Source organism: Panthera onca, chromosome F2, assembly GCF_046562875.1.
Source record: "Panthera onca isolate mPanOnc1 chromosome F2, mPanOnc1 haplotype 2, whole genome shotgun sequence".
In the NCBI taxonomy this organism is placed as follows: domain Eukaryota; kingdom Metazoa; phylum Chordata; class Mammalia; order Carnivora; family Felidae; genus Panthera; species Panthera onca.
The window spans coordinates 31,607-46,067 of NC_138356.1; the positions used below are offsets into that span (position 1 = coordinate 31,607).

General features: G+C 38.4%; 1 protein-coding gene across 1 annotated transcript in view; it reads left to right on the forward strand.

Moving 5' to 3' along the window:
- The first annotated feature begins 417 nt into the window (after positions 1–417).
- POTEA (POTE ankyrin domain family member A) overlaps positions 418–14,461 on the forward strand; it is an 84,394-nt gene continuing 70,350 nt past the window's right edge. Inside the window, 6 exon segments of the mRNA XM_081792283.1 lie at positions 418–622; positions 625–667; positions 5,236–5,350; positions 5,512–5,685; positions 11,660–11,690; positions 11,693–11,765. Of these exon segments, the coding sequence (XP_081648409.1) occupies positions 418–622; positions 625–667; positions 5,236–5,350; positions 5,512–5,685; positions 11,660–11,690; positions 11,693–11,765 (641 nt within the window).

Here is a 14,461-nt window from a genome sequence, read left to right on the forward strand (position 1 = left end):
TCTGCCCTTCCCTTGCTCTCATATACCTGGGGTCTCTCCTCTCTCTCAAAATAAACTTTAAAAAAAGAATAATTTTACTAATTTTCAGTATTTGACTTTAAATCTTGATTGACTTGAAAACAGGTTAGGACATTCCTGTTAAATTCTAAATTTATTTTCTAGAATTAAACTTCCCTGGTTGATAGGAAGGATTAAGATGATAGCTCTTACGATTTTGTCTTCTGAAGTGTGCAAGCCGGCTTTTTTTAGCATTATTGCTTCAGTTACTAAGAAGCGGCAGATACCCAAACTCAGATCCTCACTGCTGGGGTGTTGTGGCCAGGCGGGTTTGGCCTATCTCCGGCGCTAGTGTTGGGCTCAGGAAGTAGTGGAAAGGGAGGGTGGGGTGAAGTCTCTGTGGAGCCCGCAGGGTTCGCAATGAAGAGGATTTGGGGGTTCGGGAAGGAGAGGGGCGTGTCACCCTTGGGCTCCACTTCTGGCTTGCAGAGGCAGGGCAGGGGCATTGGGCAGAAGAACAATAGAATTGACAACTTGCTGCTGGGTTACCATGTCCAAGAAACAGATCTCAGAAAGATCCACAAGGCTGCTTGCGTGGGCAACGCAGCGCAAGGGCAACAGATTCTGTTCTTCGGGGAAATGGCGTGGATGATAGAGACAAGATGAACAGGTATTAGGGGCTTGGAGGCTGGCAGGGAGGAGGCGGGACGGACGTGGAGAAGAGCACACCAGGCCTATCTCTACCTGTGCATCTGAGCCCTCCCTCGGGGAGCTGGGTTCTCTTCCCTCCTGAGGTCCCGCTGCCCCTCGGTCGTGGGAACCCTACGTAGTCTAGCACCAGGCCGACAGCGTGAGCGGCAAAAACAAAGTCTTCAGCTGCCCTGGCACGTACCCGTTAATTCCTGAATAGACCATTTGACTCTCAAGTTTGACGTAATTTACCCAAATTTCAATAGTAATACACACGAAATGAAGTGTCGACAACATGTTGTTTTTAATGGACTCATTTTCATAACATAACGTCATAGAAAAGTGCATAATGGGAGAAATAATTCCTGTAATCAACTTCTGGGTTAGAAATTCTTGGGACAAAATCCAGTATCCAGTTTATGTCTGGGTACACTTAGGTATGTGTCCTATTTCCTGAGGGACCTTGGAAGGACATTTTGAAGTGGAAGTTGGCTTTGAATAGGACTCCTTTTTCTCAAAATGTGTACCCTTCCTGTATTTGTCAGTTTTAAGTAAAGCAAATGAAAGCATCCTGGTTTTAAGAATTTTGAGCTACACATGCTCTTCTTTGATGTCATTAAGGAAATTTTTGGACTCACTATCTTGTACATCTGAAAGTGATAGAACACTGTATGTTAACTAACTGAAATTAACCTAAGAACTTATGTTTTTATATAGGAGGTAGATTTGCCCTTCCAGATATCAATGTGTACCTGAAATTTCCACAAATTATTCATTTACAAACAGCTGAAAAGACAGATAAAGGAGTGGTGCAGAGTAGAATATGACCAACGCTCAAATATACATAAGACTTTAGAATTTCATACTGGTGACATTGCATATTAGTAGGAAAAGGTGAACTATTCGTAAGTAGTGGAGAAACAGCTGATTTGGAGAAAACTTGTTAGAATTTTATCTCCCTAAAATAAGTTCCAGATGGGCTATAAATTTAAAAATTGTAATATGCAAAATAAGAAAAGTAACAGAAAAAAATCCCACAAATGCCTATTTACCCATCCTAAGAATGACTTGAAAAGCAAGACTTTTGGGGGGGTGCCTGGGTGGCTCAGTCAGTTAAGTCTCTGACTCTTGATTTCGGCTCAGGTCCTAATCTCAGGTGTTCGTGGGTTCAAGCCCTTCGACGGGCTCCCTGCTGTCAATGTGGAGCATGCTTGGGATTCTGTGTTGCCTCTCTCTCTCTCTCTATTTCTCTCTCTCTCAAAAAAAAAAAAAATTTGGGCCCCTGGGTGGCTCAGTTTGTTAAGCAGACTGACTTTCGGAGTCATAATCCTGTGCTTTGTGGGTTCGAGCCCCGCTTCAGGCTCTGTGCTGACAGCTCAGATTCTGTGTCTCCCTCTCTCTCTGCCCCTCCCTTGCTTGCACGCTGTGTCTCTTTCTCTCAAAAATAAATATTAAAAAATATTTTTTTAAATCAAGAATTCTGGAGATTTATTTAGCAACATAAAAAACTAAAAGTCTCTATCAGAAAATAATATTAAAATAAAAGACAAGGCACTTGCAAATATTTACAACATATTTGTATCCGGCAACAAAATTTATCTTCATTTTACAGGGAAGTCTTTGAAAACAAAACGTACAAAAATCTGTTATTTGAAATCGTGCAAAGTATTTCTTTGCATATCTACAAGGGGCCAGTGGACATAGGGAAATACAGTGTCCGTGGGAAAAAGAAATCTAAGTGAAAAAGGGACTGAAATAGTTTTTCATCTACAACCTTTGTGAAAGAGTGATGTTGCTTATACTGCGGCTTAAAGTTTAGGTTGTTTTCAACTTCCCAATAGACAATTTGGTGTAAGTACCCCTTTTAAAAAATATGTATTCCTTTTACCCATCAATTTTAGTTCTACTAAAATATCTTTAGGAAATCACTAGAGATAAATGACATATATTTTGCTTTTCTCAGCACTATTTAAAATAGCAATGTTTTAAGAAACACTCGTACTATGGCTTTTATAAGTAAATGTCATTACATCCATAAGATGGATCTGTGATCATTGAAAGTGGCATAGATAATAAATATACACAGAGATGCAAAGCTGTGCTTTAGTTTTTCAAGTAAGAAAAAAATCAGTGTGATCGTAGGTACACAGCCCAAAAATGCACAAAATGTGATGACACTTATTTCTGAGCCTTTGTATTTACATAGATTTTTCTCTGCCTTCAAAGAAACTCTGTGCTTTCTACAGGAAAAGGTGTATAAAGGTCCTATTAAAAATTTATTATCAACAGAAAGGGTTTATTATCGTTGAAGTAACCCTGGAAAAGAGCAAGAATATAAATCTTATAAACATAAGAATAATTTCTCATTTTGATTTAAAAAATATTGTTGGATTTAATATAAGCCAAGTGAGCTAATTAAAATGTATTTTGAAGATTGGCATATTTGGACAACTTTGTGCCTCTTCAGAAGTAAAGTGAGTATTTTTATTTGCACTTGTAGATTTTATTATGCATATATTAAGAAGATACATGTTTTCTGTTTTAGGTAGCTTTATTACATGTAATAGGTAAATGATTTATATTAATCATGAAAATAAAATATATTAGTTGTGTGCTTATGAAAAAAATAAGTCCTAGCAAATATAAGTGATTATTTACTGTTTCAGAAGTATGCTTTCCTTTATATACATTTTCTTTAAAATTTTTGAAGTCTCCTACTGTATTTATCCACTCTTTCCATCCACTTATTTATCAACTAGAACCTGCACATATATTATATAGCGGACATAGTCTACCTAAGATCCTTTTCTCAAAAACTTCATTTTGCACAGTATGAGCAAGATGAGATATTTTGTTTTTTATTTTCTAAAGATTTTATTTTTTTAAGTTTATGTTTTGAGAGGGATGGGGTGGGGTGGGGGTGGGGGGAATAGAGGGACAGAGAGAGAATCCCAAGCGGGCCCCATGCTGAAAGCAGGAACTTTTCCAATACACTTTTCAAAAAGTCCCAACACGGGGCTTGAGCCAGTGAACATGAGATCATGACTTGAGCCCAAATCAAGAGCTGCACGCTTAACGGACTGAGCCACCCAGGAGCCCCAGCTTTTGTGTACTTTATGTTTTAAGTGTTATTTATTGTTGAGGGTGAAAGCATGAGCAGGGGAGGGGGAAGGGAGAGGAAGGACAGAGCATCTAAAGCAGGCTCTGCACCAGATTTCATTTTAAAGTAATCTCTATACCCATCGTGGGGCTCAAATTTACAACCTTGAGATCAAGGTCCTATGCTCTACTGACTGAGCAAGCAAGGCACCCCTAAGATGAGAAATTTTACATTGAAGTATTAAGACTTAATCTCAATGGGAAGTTTTCTTCCTTCCTTTCAAAGTTTCTGAAGATAGGAAATTGTAAAAGATAACCTTTACCTGCCCTTCTGAAATTTATGAGAGTAGTTAGTACTAATATTGATCACTGGAAATGATTTTTGTACAATCTGTAGACCTCAATATTTAATAAAATGAACTGTTCCTAGTCATTGGAATCCTGAGTTTCCTTTGTCTTAAACTTTCTTGAGAGGCAAAGTAAGAAATCCTTAAAATTTTTTTCTTTTGTTAATTTAGTCCTATTTTGCTATAATGCTTTTCAGAACTAAAATTTATTTAAGTGCCAATCATATTAGAACTGCAATAGACCTATTGTATATACCATCATTTCACATAATGGAAGGCACGAAGATTCTATGGTATCCCACTATTTTATATACCAAAAATTTTTTTAAAGACCGGCCATTTACAATTGTAAGACAATTTGAGTTATAAATTGCATTACAATGTCAGAGATATTAAAATGTGACAAAATGAGCATCTTAGAATCACTGAAACGCAGTATTCTTGCTAATCCTTAAAACTTGTCTGCAAAGTAGGTGTAATTGTATCAAGATACCTAATTGAAGTGTTGTCTATGTACAGCAGTAGTAATGGTAAAATTATCTTATCCAACAACTATTGAGATGTTATTTGTGCTAGGAATTGTTCTAATTACTTGCATAGATCCTCATTTAAGCATCACAACAAGGTCTTGTGAGATAACTACTCTGTATTTCATTTCATTTCATTTCATTTTATTATTTATTTTTACTAATCTCTACACGTACTGTGGGGCTTCAAACTCATGACCCTGAGATCAAGAGTTACATGCTCTTCAGACTGAGCTAGCCAGGTGACCCGAGACAACTACTATTTTTATCCCCTTTTGTTGAGGACATTGAGGATGAGTCTAAGCAATAACTACTGAGTGACAGAGTTAAAACTAGGATTCAAACCCAAGCGGAGGTGAATCCCGAGGACATGTTCTTCTCTTCAAACAGGCTGTTCTTTTATTAGTGTGATGAGTAATCACTACTAAATATTGTATTTTCTCCAGGGGAAAACTGAATCTTTGTTTTGGAGGCATAGGAATAACATGCTACTTAATGTTTACAAATTCCTGAATTAACTGCAAGTTTTGAGAGAGTGCACTATCATTTCCTAAAAAGTCCTCTCACTTTTTTAGGACTTCTCTCCATTTGGCCTGTGCCAATGGCCATCCAGAAGTGGTGACCCTCCTAGTAGAGAGGAAATGTCATCTTAACTTCTGTGATCATGAAAACAGGACAGCTCTCATGAAGGTATGTAGTAGCAGCTATGTCTGCCTGAGATAGATTTGATGTCCTTACTTAGAATGAAAATGAAGTTATTGCCTTGAAACAAAACTAATTGGTGAGAACCGTGGCAAGCTTACTTTAAATTCTCAGAATTTACACTCTGTTTATTGGCATATCACTGACAGGCCGTACAGTGCCAGGAAGAGAAATGTGTAAACATACTATTGGAAAATGGTGCCTATCCAAATATTAGGGATATGAGTGGCAACCCTGCTCTCCACTATGCGGCCTTTGGTGATAATATATCCATAACAGGGAAGCTGCTGCTGTACAATGCGAATACTGAAGCAAGAAATAAGGTAAAGAACTAATTTATACAGTATTTGAAATTTTATATATATATGAATATTTTAGCCTCAAAATGTTTTATTTCACACACACACACGTACACTCACTCACTGAATTCTATACATCAGGCCCTGTCATCATGGAAATAACTCCAATGCCAAGTCAGGGAGGGCTAGAAAAAGGTAGTGCCTACAGAAAGGGCAAAGTTTTATCTCCCAGCCACCCTTCCACCTCAGAAAGAAAATGTTTCCATTAGTGCCTACAAGTGGATGGTAGTCTCAGAGCCCATAAAGGGCTAAAAGGTCTAGAGGGGAGTGAGGTGATGATGGAGGCTGGGTACTATGCAGGGGCTTAGGCAAGGGATGCTGCTGGGGATAGGGGGGAGGAGGAATAGAGACCCAGACCCATCAGGGAGAGCTTGGATGTGTGCAAGCGGGAGGAGAAAGCAGGTTGTAGGTGCTGGGCACTGCAGGCCCCGGTGCTCTGAAGATGAGGGCATTGGGGTCAGGTCATGTCTTGACATCCAGCAAAGGCATCTACTTGTGTTAGTAGCCACTCGTCCAGCCATGTACCATGTTGGGTGTCCCACTTCAGAGAGTAGCTCCTGCCCAACTTTGTGTAGCTCCTCAGCAGGGTTGTAACTGTACATGGGGAGTAGATGATGGCCACACTTGCTGGCCCACCGGCCTTTTCTTTGACATGCATTACCTCTCACTGTTGAAACCCTTAGAAGAACACCTTTGGTTGACAAGGGTAGGGTCAATTTTACGTATTTGGAAGTTCAAGTATTCCCTGAATGAAAATATTTGGCAATAACTTATTTATCTAAGATTTCTTTGTTTCTTTTTTCCTTATTATTTTTTATTTATTTTTGAGAGAGACAGAGACAGAACAAGAGCAGGAGAGGGGTAGAGAGAGAGATGGAGACACAGAATCTGAAGCAGACTCCAGGCTCCCAGCTGTCAGCACAGAACCCAATGCAGGCATGAACTCATGAACCATGAGACTAAGACCTGAGCCAAAGTTGAATGCTCTACCAACTGAGCCACCTAGGCACCCCTAAGATTTCATTTTAAATAAGGATACTTGTAAAGAAACATTAGAGAATTCTACTTTGTTTTCTGTTTATGGCGAATAATTATGAAAACAATATATTTGTTAAAGGTAAAACATTCCGTTTTCAAACATTTTCCCATCAAATTTTTTTATTAGTGGAAAACAACACAGGAAAGCAAAATTTTCCCTAAGCTTTGTCTTAAAACTCAAAGAAAACAAATGTATTTTACAATAAAAAATATTGCTGCTGTTGACAAGTTCCTATCTGATAAAAAAGTGATTTTAAAAAATGGGATTTTTTTATTGGCCAAGGCTTAAGAGAAAAAAGGGGAAAGGAGGGAGCAGTCAGAACTAAGTAGGCCAATTTGGAAATTTGACAAGTGAGAAAAAATAACAAGAAGAAGTTGTTTATTCTATTTTTTTTCCCCTTCATTTCAAGGAGTCTTCAATTTTTGAGGGGAATAATTGTTACTTAGGGAAAGAGTGAGTTGTAAACCTGCCTAGAGACCAAGTGTAGGAGGACTCAGAGGAAATCAGATTGGCAGCGAACAGGTGGTTGATTAAGTGGGCAAGGAGAAGAAAGAACAAATAATTAACTGTCATATAATCCTATTCTGGCAGAAACAGCCACTTAAGAGTCTAAACTCTGCTCTGAAATCTAGAATATCTTGGGAAGTAAGAAGTTTAAAAGTAATGAAATCAAGTTGCACTTTGACTTTACATTTAGTCCCTGTTCTACCTCTGCTCAGGGAAATTAAATGCAGTTTTGATAAGTCATTCTTTTGGCTAAATCTTCAAATGATGGAGTTGGCCACATAGATGAGACTGATGTGATTGCTGCACCAGCTCTCAGCTAGAATTGTGGTGGTGAATCCCCGTGCCCTGGGGAAGTTTCAATTTTTTTTAACAAGCCTAAACTCTCCCCTGAAGAGTTTGAGTAAATCTAGTAACATGTATACATAGACATGGATATTTAGAAATATTTTTTTTGAGACTGTGCTACAACTCTTGGGTAAGAAATACTGGGGTGTGTGGGTGGCTCAGTCAGTTAAGTGTCTGACTTCAGGCTCAGGTCGTCATCTCACAGTTCACAAGTTCTAGCCCTGTGTTGGGCTCTGTGCTGACAGCTTAGACAGAGCCTGGAGCCTGCTTCATATTCTGTAGTCTCCCTCTCTTTTTGCCCCTCTCCTGCTCATGCTCTTTCTCTCTCTTCCACAAAAAGTGGACATTTTAAAAAAAAGAAAGAAAAAGCTACTGAATGGAGAGGTACCCAGGTTGTTCGGTTGATTAAGCGTCCAACTTCCACTCAGGTTGTGATCTCATGGTTTGTGAGTTCGAGTCTCACACTGGGCTCTGCGCTGATGGTGCAGAGACACATGAGAGTCTCTCTCCCTGCCCCTCCCCCACTCGTTCACGCTTGCTCTCTCTCTCCCTGTCTCTCATATTAATAGCCATTTGGTTATTACAAGCAATGTTTTCCTGATTGCAATAGGAGAAAATCTTGATTCTTCTTTATTTGTTGAAGATATGTTAACGACTGTCTTATGAGGTCTGTTAAATTCATATAGGCCTGGCATAATCCAAATGGTAGTTTTAAACTTGGAAATGTAGTTAGTGACAATACAGTTGAGAATTCTTTTCATAATTTAGTTTCAGCATAGTTTTGAACTAATTTGTCTATTTGATTAACAGTCTGGGAGAATTAAACACAGATTGCAGTTTTAATAAGCGTTGGAAAAATTCTTAAAGTAGGTGCTACGTGTTTTATTGTTGTGATTCTTTTAGACAGAGAGTGAGTGGGGGAGAAGGGCAGAGGGAGAAAGGGAGAACATCAAGCAGACTCCAAGCTCAGTGCCAAGCTTGATGCAGGACTCAGTCCCACAACTCTGGGATCATGACCTGAGCTGAAGTCAAGCGTCAGATGCTCAACTGACTAATCCACCCAGCTCCCCTCTTATGAGTCTTAATAGCAATGTTTATTACATGTTGGGGCTTAAGATTTTGGTAAAGGTGATACTGATACTTCAGGAAAGATTTACATACATAAATTTGCTTTATACACAACCAAATTACCCTTGGCCTGACTAAATTTGGCCACTGGGTGTGTTTCGTTTCCTCCATAAATTGAGTCATTTAAAATTATGACACTCATGCAGAAATCTGGATTTCAGACTTTTCTTATACAATCATACCTTGTACTTTGAGTCCATACCACTGTTTGGTATGAATTCCAGTGGCTGCCCTTTTTTTTTTTTAACGTTTATTTATTTTTGAGACAGAGAGAAACACAGCATGAAAGGGGGAGGGGCAGAGAGATAGGGAGACACAGTATCGGAAGCAGGCTCCAGGTTCTGAGCCATCAGCCCAGAGCCCGACGCGGGGCTCGAACTCAAGACCGTGAAATCGTGACCTGAGTTGAAGTCGGACGCTTAACCAAATGAGCCACCCAGGCGCCCCGTGGCCGCCCTTTTTATATGAGGTGTGTCTCCAGTTTGCTATTGTCCCCACTTATGTTCTTCACTTACTCGAGTCACCTACTTTGCCTCCATAAGCATTGCGTTTACAATTACTGTTTTATGATATATATATACACACACACAAACACACACATATATTTATACACACACATATACATATATATATTTTTTAGACTGTGCTAATCAGATCTCTTTTGGACACCAAGAAACCTTGGTAATTTTTTTTAAAGTTAATTTTGAGAAAGAGAGAGAGAGAATCCCTAGGAGGCACTGGGTTTGAACTCATGAATCATGAGACCTGCCTTGAGCCAATATCAAGAGTCAGATGCTTAACTGACTGAGCTACCCAGGCGTCTCTCTTTTATGGTTTATTTTGATAAAGATTTCAAGGTTTTCAAGGCAGTCCATATTGATTCATAATATATATTTTGTATTTTATGTTAATATCTTCGGAATAAAATTGAATTTTCCAAGTTAGACTTTCTAAGTTGTTTTTGTATTGTATTTGTTTTTTTTAATGTTTATTGATTTTTGAAGGAGAGAGAGCACGTGCATGAGTGGGGGAGGGGCAGAGAGAAAGGGAGACACAGAATCCCAAGCAGGCTCCAGGCTGAGCTGTCAGCATAGAGCCCAATGCAGGGCTTGAACTCACAAACCATGACATCATGACCTGAACCGAAGTCAGCCTTTTAACTGACTGAGCCACCCAGGTGCCCCATAAGTTAGTTTGAAAAGACAATTTTCCTTCTGTGTACTATAAATAATCGTATTCCTGGGGTGCCTGGGTGGCTCAGTCGGTTGAGCGTCTGACCGGCTCAGGTCATGATCTTGCTGTCTGTGAGTTTGAGCCCCGTGTGGGGCTCTGTGCTGACAGCTCAGAGACTGTAGCCTGCTTCGGATTCTATGTCTCCCTCTCTCTCTACCCCTAGCCCGCTCATGCTCTGTCTCTCTCTGTCAAAAATAAATAAACATTAAAAGAAACAAAATTTGAATAATCATATTCCTTTTGGAATATTTGCAAACCGTATTAGATTAATCATGGTTACAGTTGAATAGGTTATGCCTATTGCAGCAATAGTCTCTTTCTTCTCAGCATTGTTCCCTAAAAATGCAAATAATGTAGTCACTTTCATTATGCTAAAAATGATCTGTATAAATCAGTGTTTGAATTTTTATTGATAAGCCATTATATTTTTATTTCCGATTTATAGTTTCCCTAAAATATAAAGTAGCTATTCCAGTGGAAACTGGAATACAACTAGAATACATACAGATTTTTTTAGAAGTAGATACGTATTAGGGTCCCAGGATTATTATAATTGACAGTAAAATTTCATATGGAGCTTCCGAACAGATAAGATAAAAATTTAGCATTTTATAATAGGAGAAAGCCCATGGGCTATTTAATATTAAGTAATCAAAGTTCATTTGAAGCTTAACTCTTGGAGTTCTGAGCCCATCTCTTTAGTGACCCATTTGGAGCAGCGATGCCTTATGTTGACATCTCGGATGTCAGTGGATCCTGATACCACTGACAGAAGACAAGCAAGTTTTACTTGGGGAAAAGTTTCACCTTTTCGGAAAGCTCTCCAAACTATATCCCTGAAACTCTGATTCCTCAAATGTGAATATTTGCCACAAAAATGATTGTCAAATGGGGACTGAGCAGATTTAAATGTACTTCTGTAATGCCAGACATATAATGCAGTTTTATAATATATCTCAAACATAGATGATCATGAAATCTTTCCATTGGGACATAGTACTTACCTTCTGGGAAAGTAGGTATTCTTTGGAAGATAATTTAAGAAACACTACTCCAGAGATCATCATTTAGGTTATTAATTTAGTAAAAGTACTTAAAGCATTTACTGCTGTGTTTTGGAGTTTGGAGATATACAGATAAAAAATAGTCCCTGCTCTCAAGAAGCTCTTGGTTTAGATAGGGAACTATACATTATACCATAAGTGCTGTGATAGAAGCAACGATCTTGGAACAAGTACTGTTTGAAGTGAGTTTGGGAGAATGACTTCATATAATCTGTTGAAGAAGGTGGAGAAGGGCTATTTAATTAAAAACAATTTTTAATGTGTATTTCTTTTTGAGAGAGAGAGAGGGCAGAGAGAGAGAGAGACAGAATCTGGAACAGGTTCCAAGATGTGCGCTGCCAGCATAGAGCACAATGCAGGGATCGAACTCACAAACCCTGAGCTCATGACCTGAGCTGCAGTTGGTCCCTTAACCAACTGAGCCACCCACGTGCCCCAGTGGAGGAGGGCTATTTTAAAGAGAAGCAACAGCAAGTGAAGCACAGTGGTAGGAGGGAAGAGGCCATTTTTTATTTACTTTTTGTATTATATGTTTAAGTTTAGAGGATATTTTGCATGGTTTAAAATTCTGTATGGAAAGGTGTCATTTTGTAAATTCTAAATTGTTTTTGCTCTTTTACAGGAAAACATCACACTACTTCTAGTTGCTGTAAATGAAAAAAACAGCAAATAGTGGAAGTTTTAGTAAAAAAGACAGCAAATATAATTGCAGAGGATAAATTAAAAAGGTGCAGTAGTTTTCTTTTAAACCTTAGTATGGTTCTAGAGTGGTAATAAATATTCAATTCAGGAAGAATAACTTCAGAAGATTAATTTATAATTATATAGTGAAAAATGTCAACACATCACCAGTTAGGCAGAAAGCAGTTATTCTGACTGGGCAAGATGAAGAACAGGGTATAGCAGAATTCATATTCCTTGGTGATGTTGACTCATGTCATTTGCAGTGTTTAAGTAGGTTCCATGTTTGGCGTGGAGTCCAACGCTGGGCCTGAACTCATGACTCTGAGATCAAGACTCGAGCTGAGGTCGAGTCTGATGCTTAACCAACTGAGTCACCCTGTTGCTCCTGCAATGGTTTTTTTGTTTGTGTTTTTGTTTTTGTTTTCTGCCACATGATTTTGTGTTAACTAAAGGGATTTCATTTTAGTTTTATAAAGGGTGGACTCTCAGCTCTTAATTTACTTAAGGGCAAAATATTGGCTTTATTAAACCTTTTATGGTATTTTTTAAACTTCTACTTCATAGAGGCACCTGGGTGGCTCAGTTGGTTAAGCATCCGACTTTGGCTCAGGTGATCTCATGGTTCGTGGGTTGAACCCCACATCAGGCTCTGTGCTGACAGTGCAGAGCCTGCTTCAGATTCTCAATCTCTCTCTGTCTCTCTCTCTCTCTCTGTCTCTGCCCCTTGCCCACACTCTCGCATGCACTCTCTCTCTTTCTCAAAATAAATCATTAATTAAAAAAAAAAAAACCTCTACTTCATATACATTTTTCCTTCAAAGATGTATACTGGGGTGCTTGGGTGTCTCAGTTAATTCTATGACTTTGGCCGTGGTCATGATGTCATGGTTCATGGGTGCGAGCCCCACGCCGGGCTCTGTGCTGACAGGTCGGAGCTTGTAGCTGCTTTGGATTCTGTGTATACCTCTCTCCCTCTCCCTTGCTTGAGCTCTGTCTCTCAAAAGCAAATAAATGTTAAAAAAAAAGATGCATATTAAACATAAATAGGAGTTGTGTCTTTTGAATGACTTTTTTTAAATTGCTTTTTTTTTCTTTTTTGAGTAAAACTGATGTCGTTAGGTGATCTCTAAGTGATGATTAATTACTATTACCAAGTCTCATCAGGTTTTATCCTTTTCATGTCCAGTATATGTATTTTTGATTTTATTTTCAATTGGTAGGAGTAGAAATATGAAAGATAACTTTAACTCTATAGACTTTTCTTTTAATGAGGATGTTATAGGTGGGTGATAAAGAAGGAAGAGATGTGCTTTAGATTCACACAAGACTAGGTTCATTCATAGCTTTCCTACTGGCTAGGTGTTGTGACCTTGGGAGTGTTACGTATCATCACTAAATATGTTTCCTGATATGAAAAGGAGGATAATATTCTATCCTTCAAAGGTGGTTGTGCGTAAATAATATTTTATATACATAGCATTTGATTTAGTGCCTACCATATGCTTATCAGCATCGTTAACTATAATTATGCCTATTTTGTTAGCATTCGCATTAAATATTATCATTTTAAGCCTGCAGATAGTTTTTATACTTACTTGACCTCTAGATGGCTTTGAAGTGCACTATATCAGATTAAGGAAGAAATGGGGAATTATTTTTTTAAAATCTTTACCTATACAGATAAGTGACTTAGCATAGTTTCTTGTTTATCAAACGACTTTAAATTAGTAAGCCTATAATACAGTACCCAAGTGGAACAAGAAGCTTCTTTTTTCCCCTTCATTTTAGTCTTGGAGATCTTTTACACAGATGAACACTGAAACATGTAAATGGTCGATTCTGAACAGATAGGCAAGATATTAACCTGTTAAAGTATATCAAATTAGCTGTTTAAATAACTCTAAATTCCTAAGAGTGAAGTTATCTGTTATTTTAGAACAGCCTTCATGTTTGCTGTAAATTATGACTCAACAAATGTAGTCAGGCTTTTTCTTCTGCAAGTTATTGACCTCTTTCCTCAAGATGTATATGGATGGGCTGCAGATGAATATGCTTATATTAAGGGTTTTAATCTGTGTATTAAAATACTAGTTATTACTAAACAGGTTTAAAATAATTTAACTGTTAACTTCGTAACAGATGGGATTTCTTAGTTTGGTCAGGCAGTTTTGGAATGGCAGTCAGTCTACAACAGCCAGAAATCAAGAAAAGGACTAGAATAGTTGGAAGTAGGAAGGTGTGCAGGATTCTTTATCTCAGGACTTTTGAGACCTTTATCCTCCAGGATCCTAACCTAATCCATTTCATTTCAAGTATAACCCCTCTGCATGGGACACAAATAATGTTTCATCTGTGTTTTCTAACTAGTAACTTGGGTCTTGAAATGTTCAGTTTTGTAGAAGACCCTCTACTTTCCTTTGAGGGCTATCTCCTGTACTCTGTCCCTTGAATTTTCCAAGAACACAAGGAGCACCCTAAGACCAAAGAGACAGTCCTCTTTCACAAGTCATTTAGAGGGGAAAAAGTCATCCTGAGCATTCTACAGTATCCTTTGATTCTGTTGCTGCAGCATTGCTTTTGATATTCATGATGCAGTCTTGTCATGATTGACCTTAACTCCCAGGATTCCCTTGCTGATCCAGAGTTTTCAGTCTTCATGGTGATCCACACTTGGATTTCAAAGCCACAAAGTTTCTTTGTTCACTGCATATGCACATATGCTCAGCAGCTATCCCAAAGA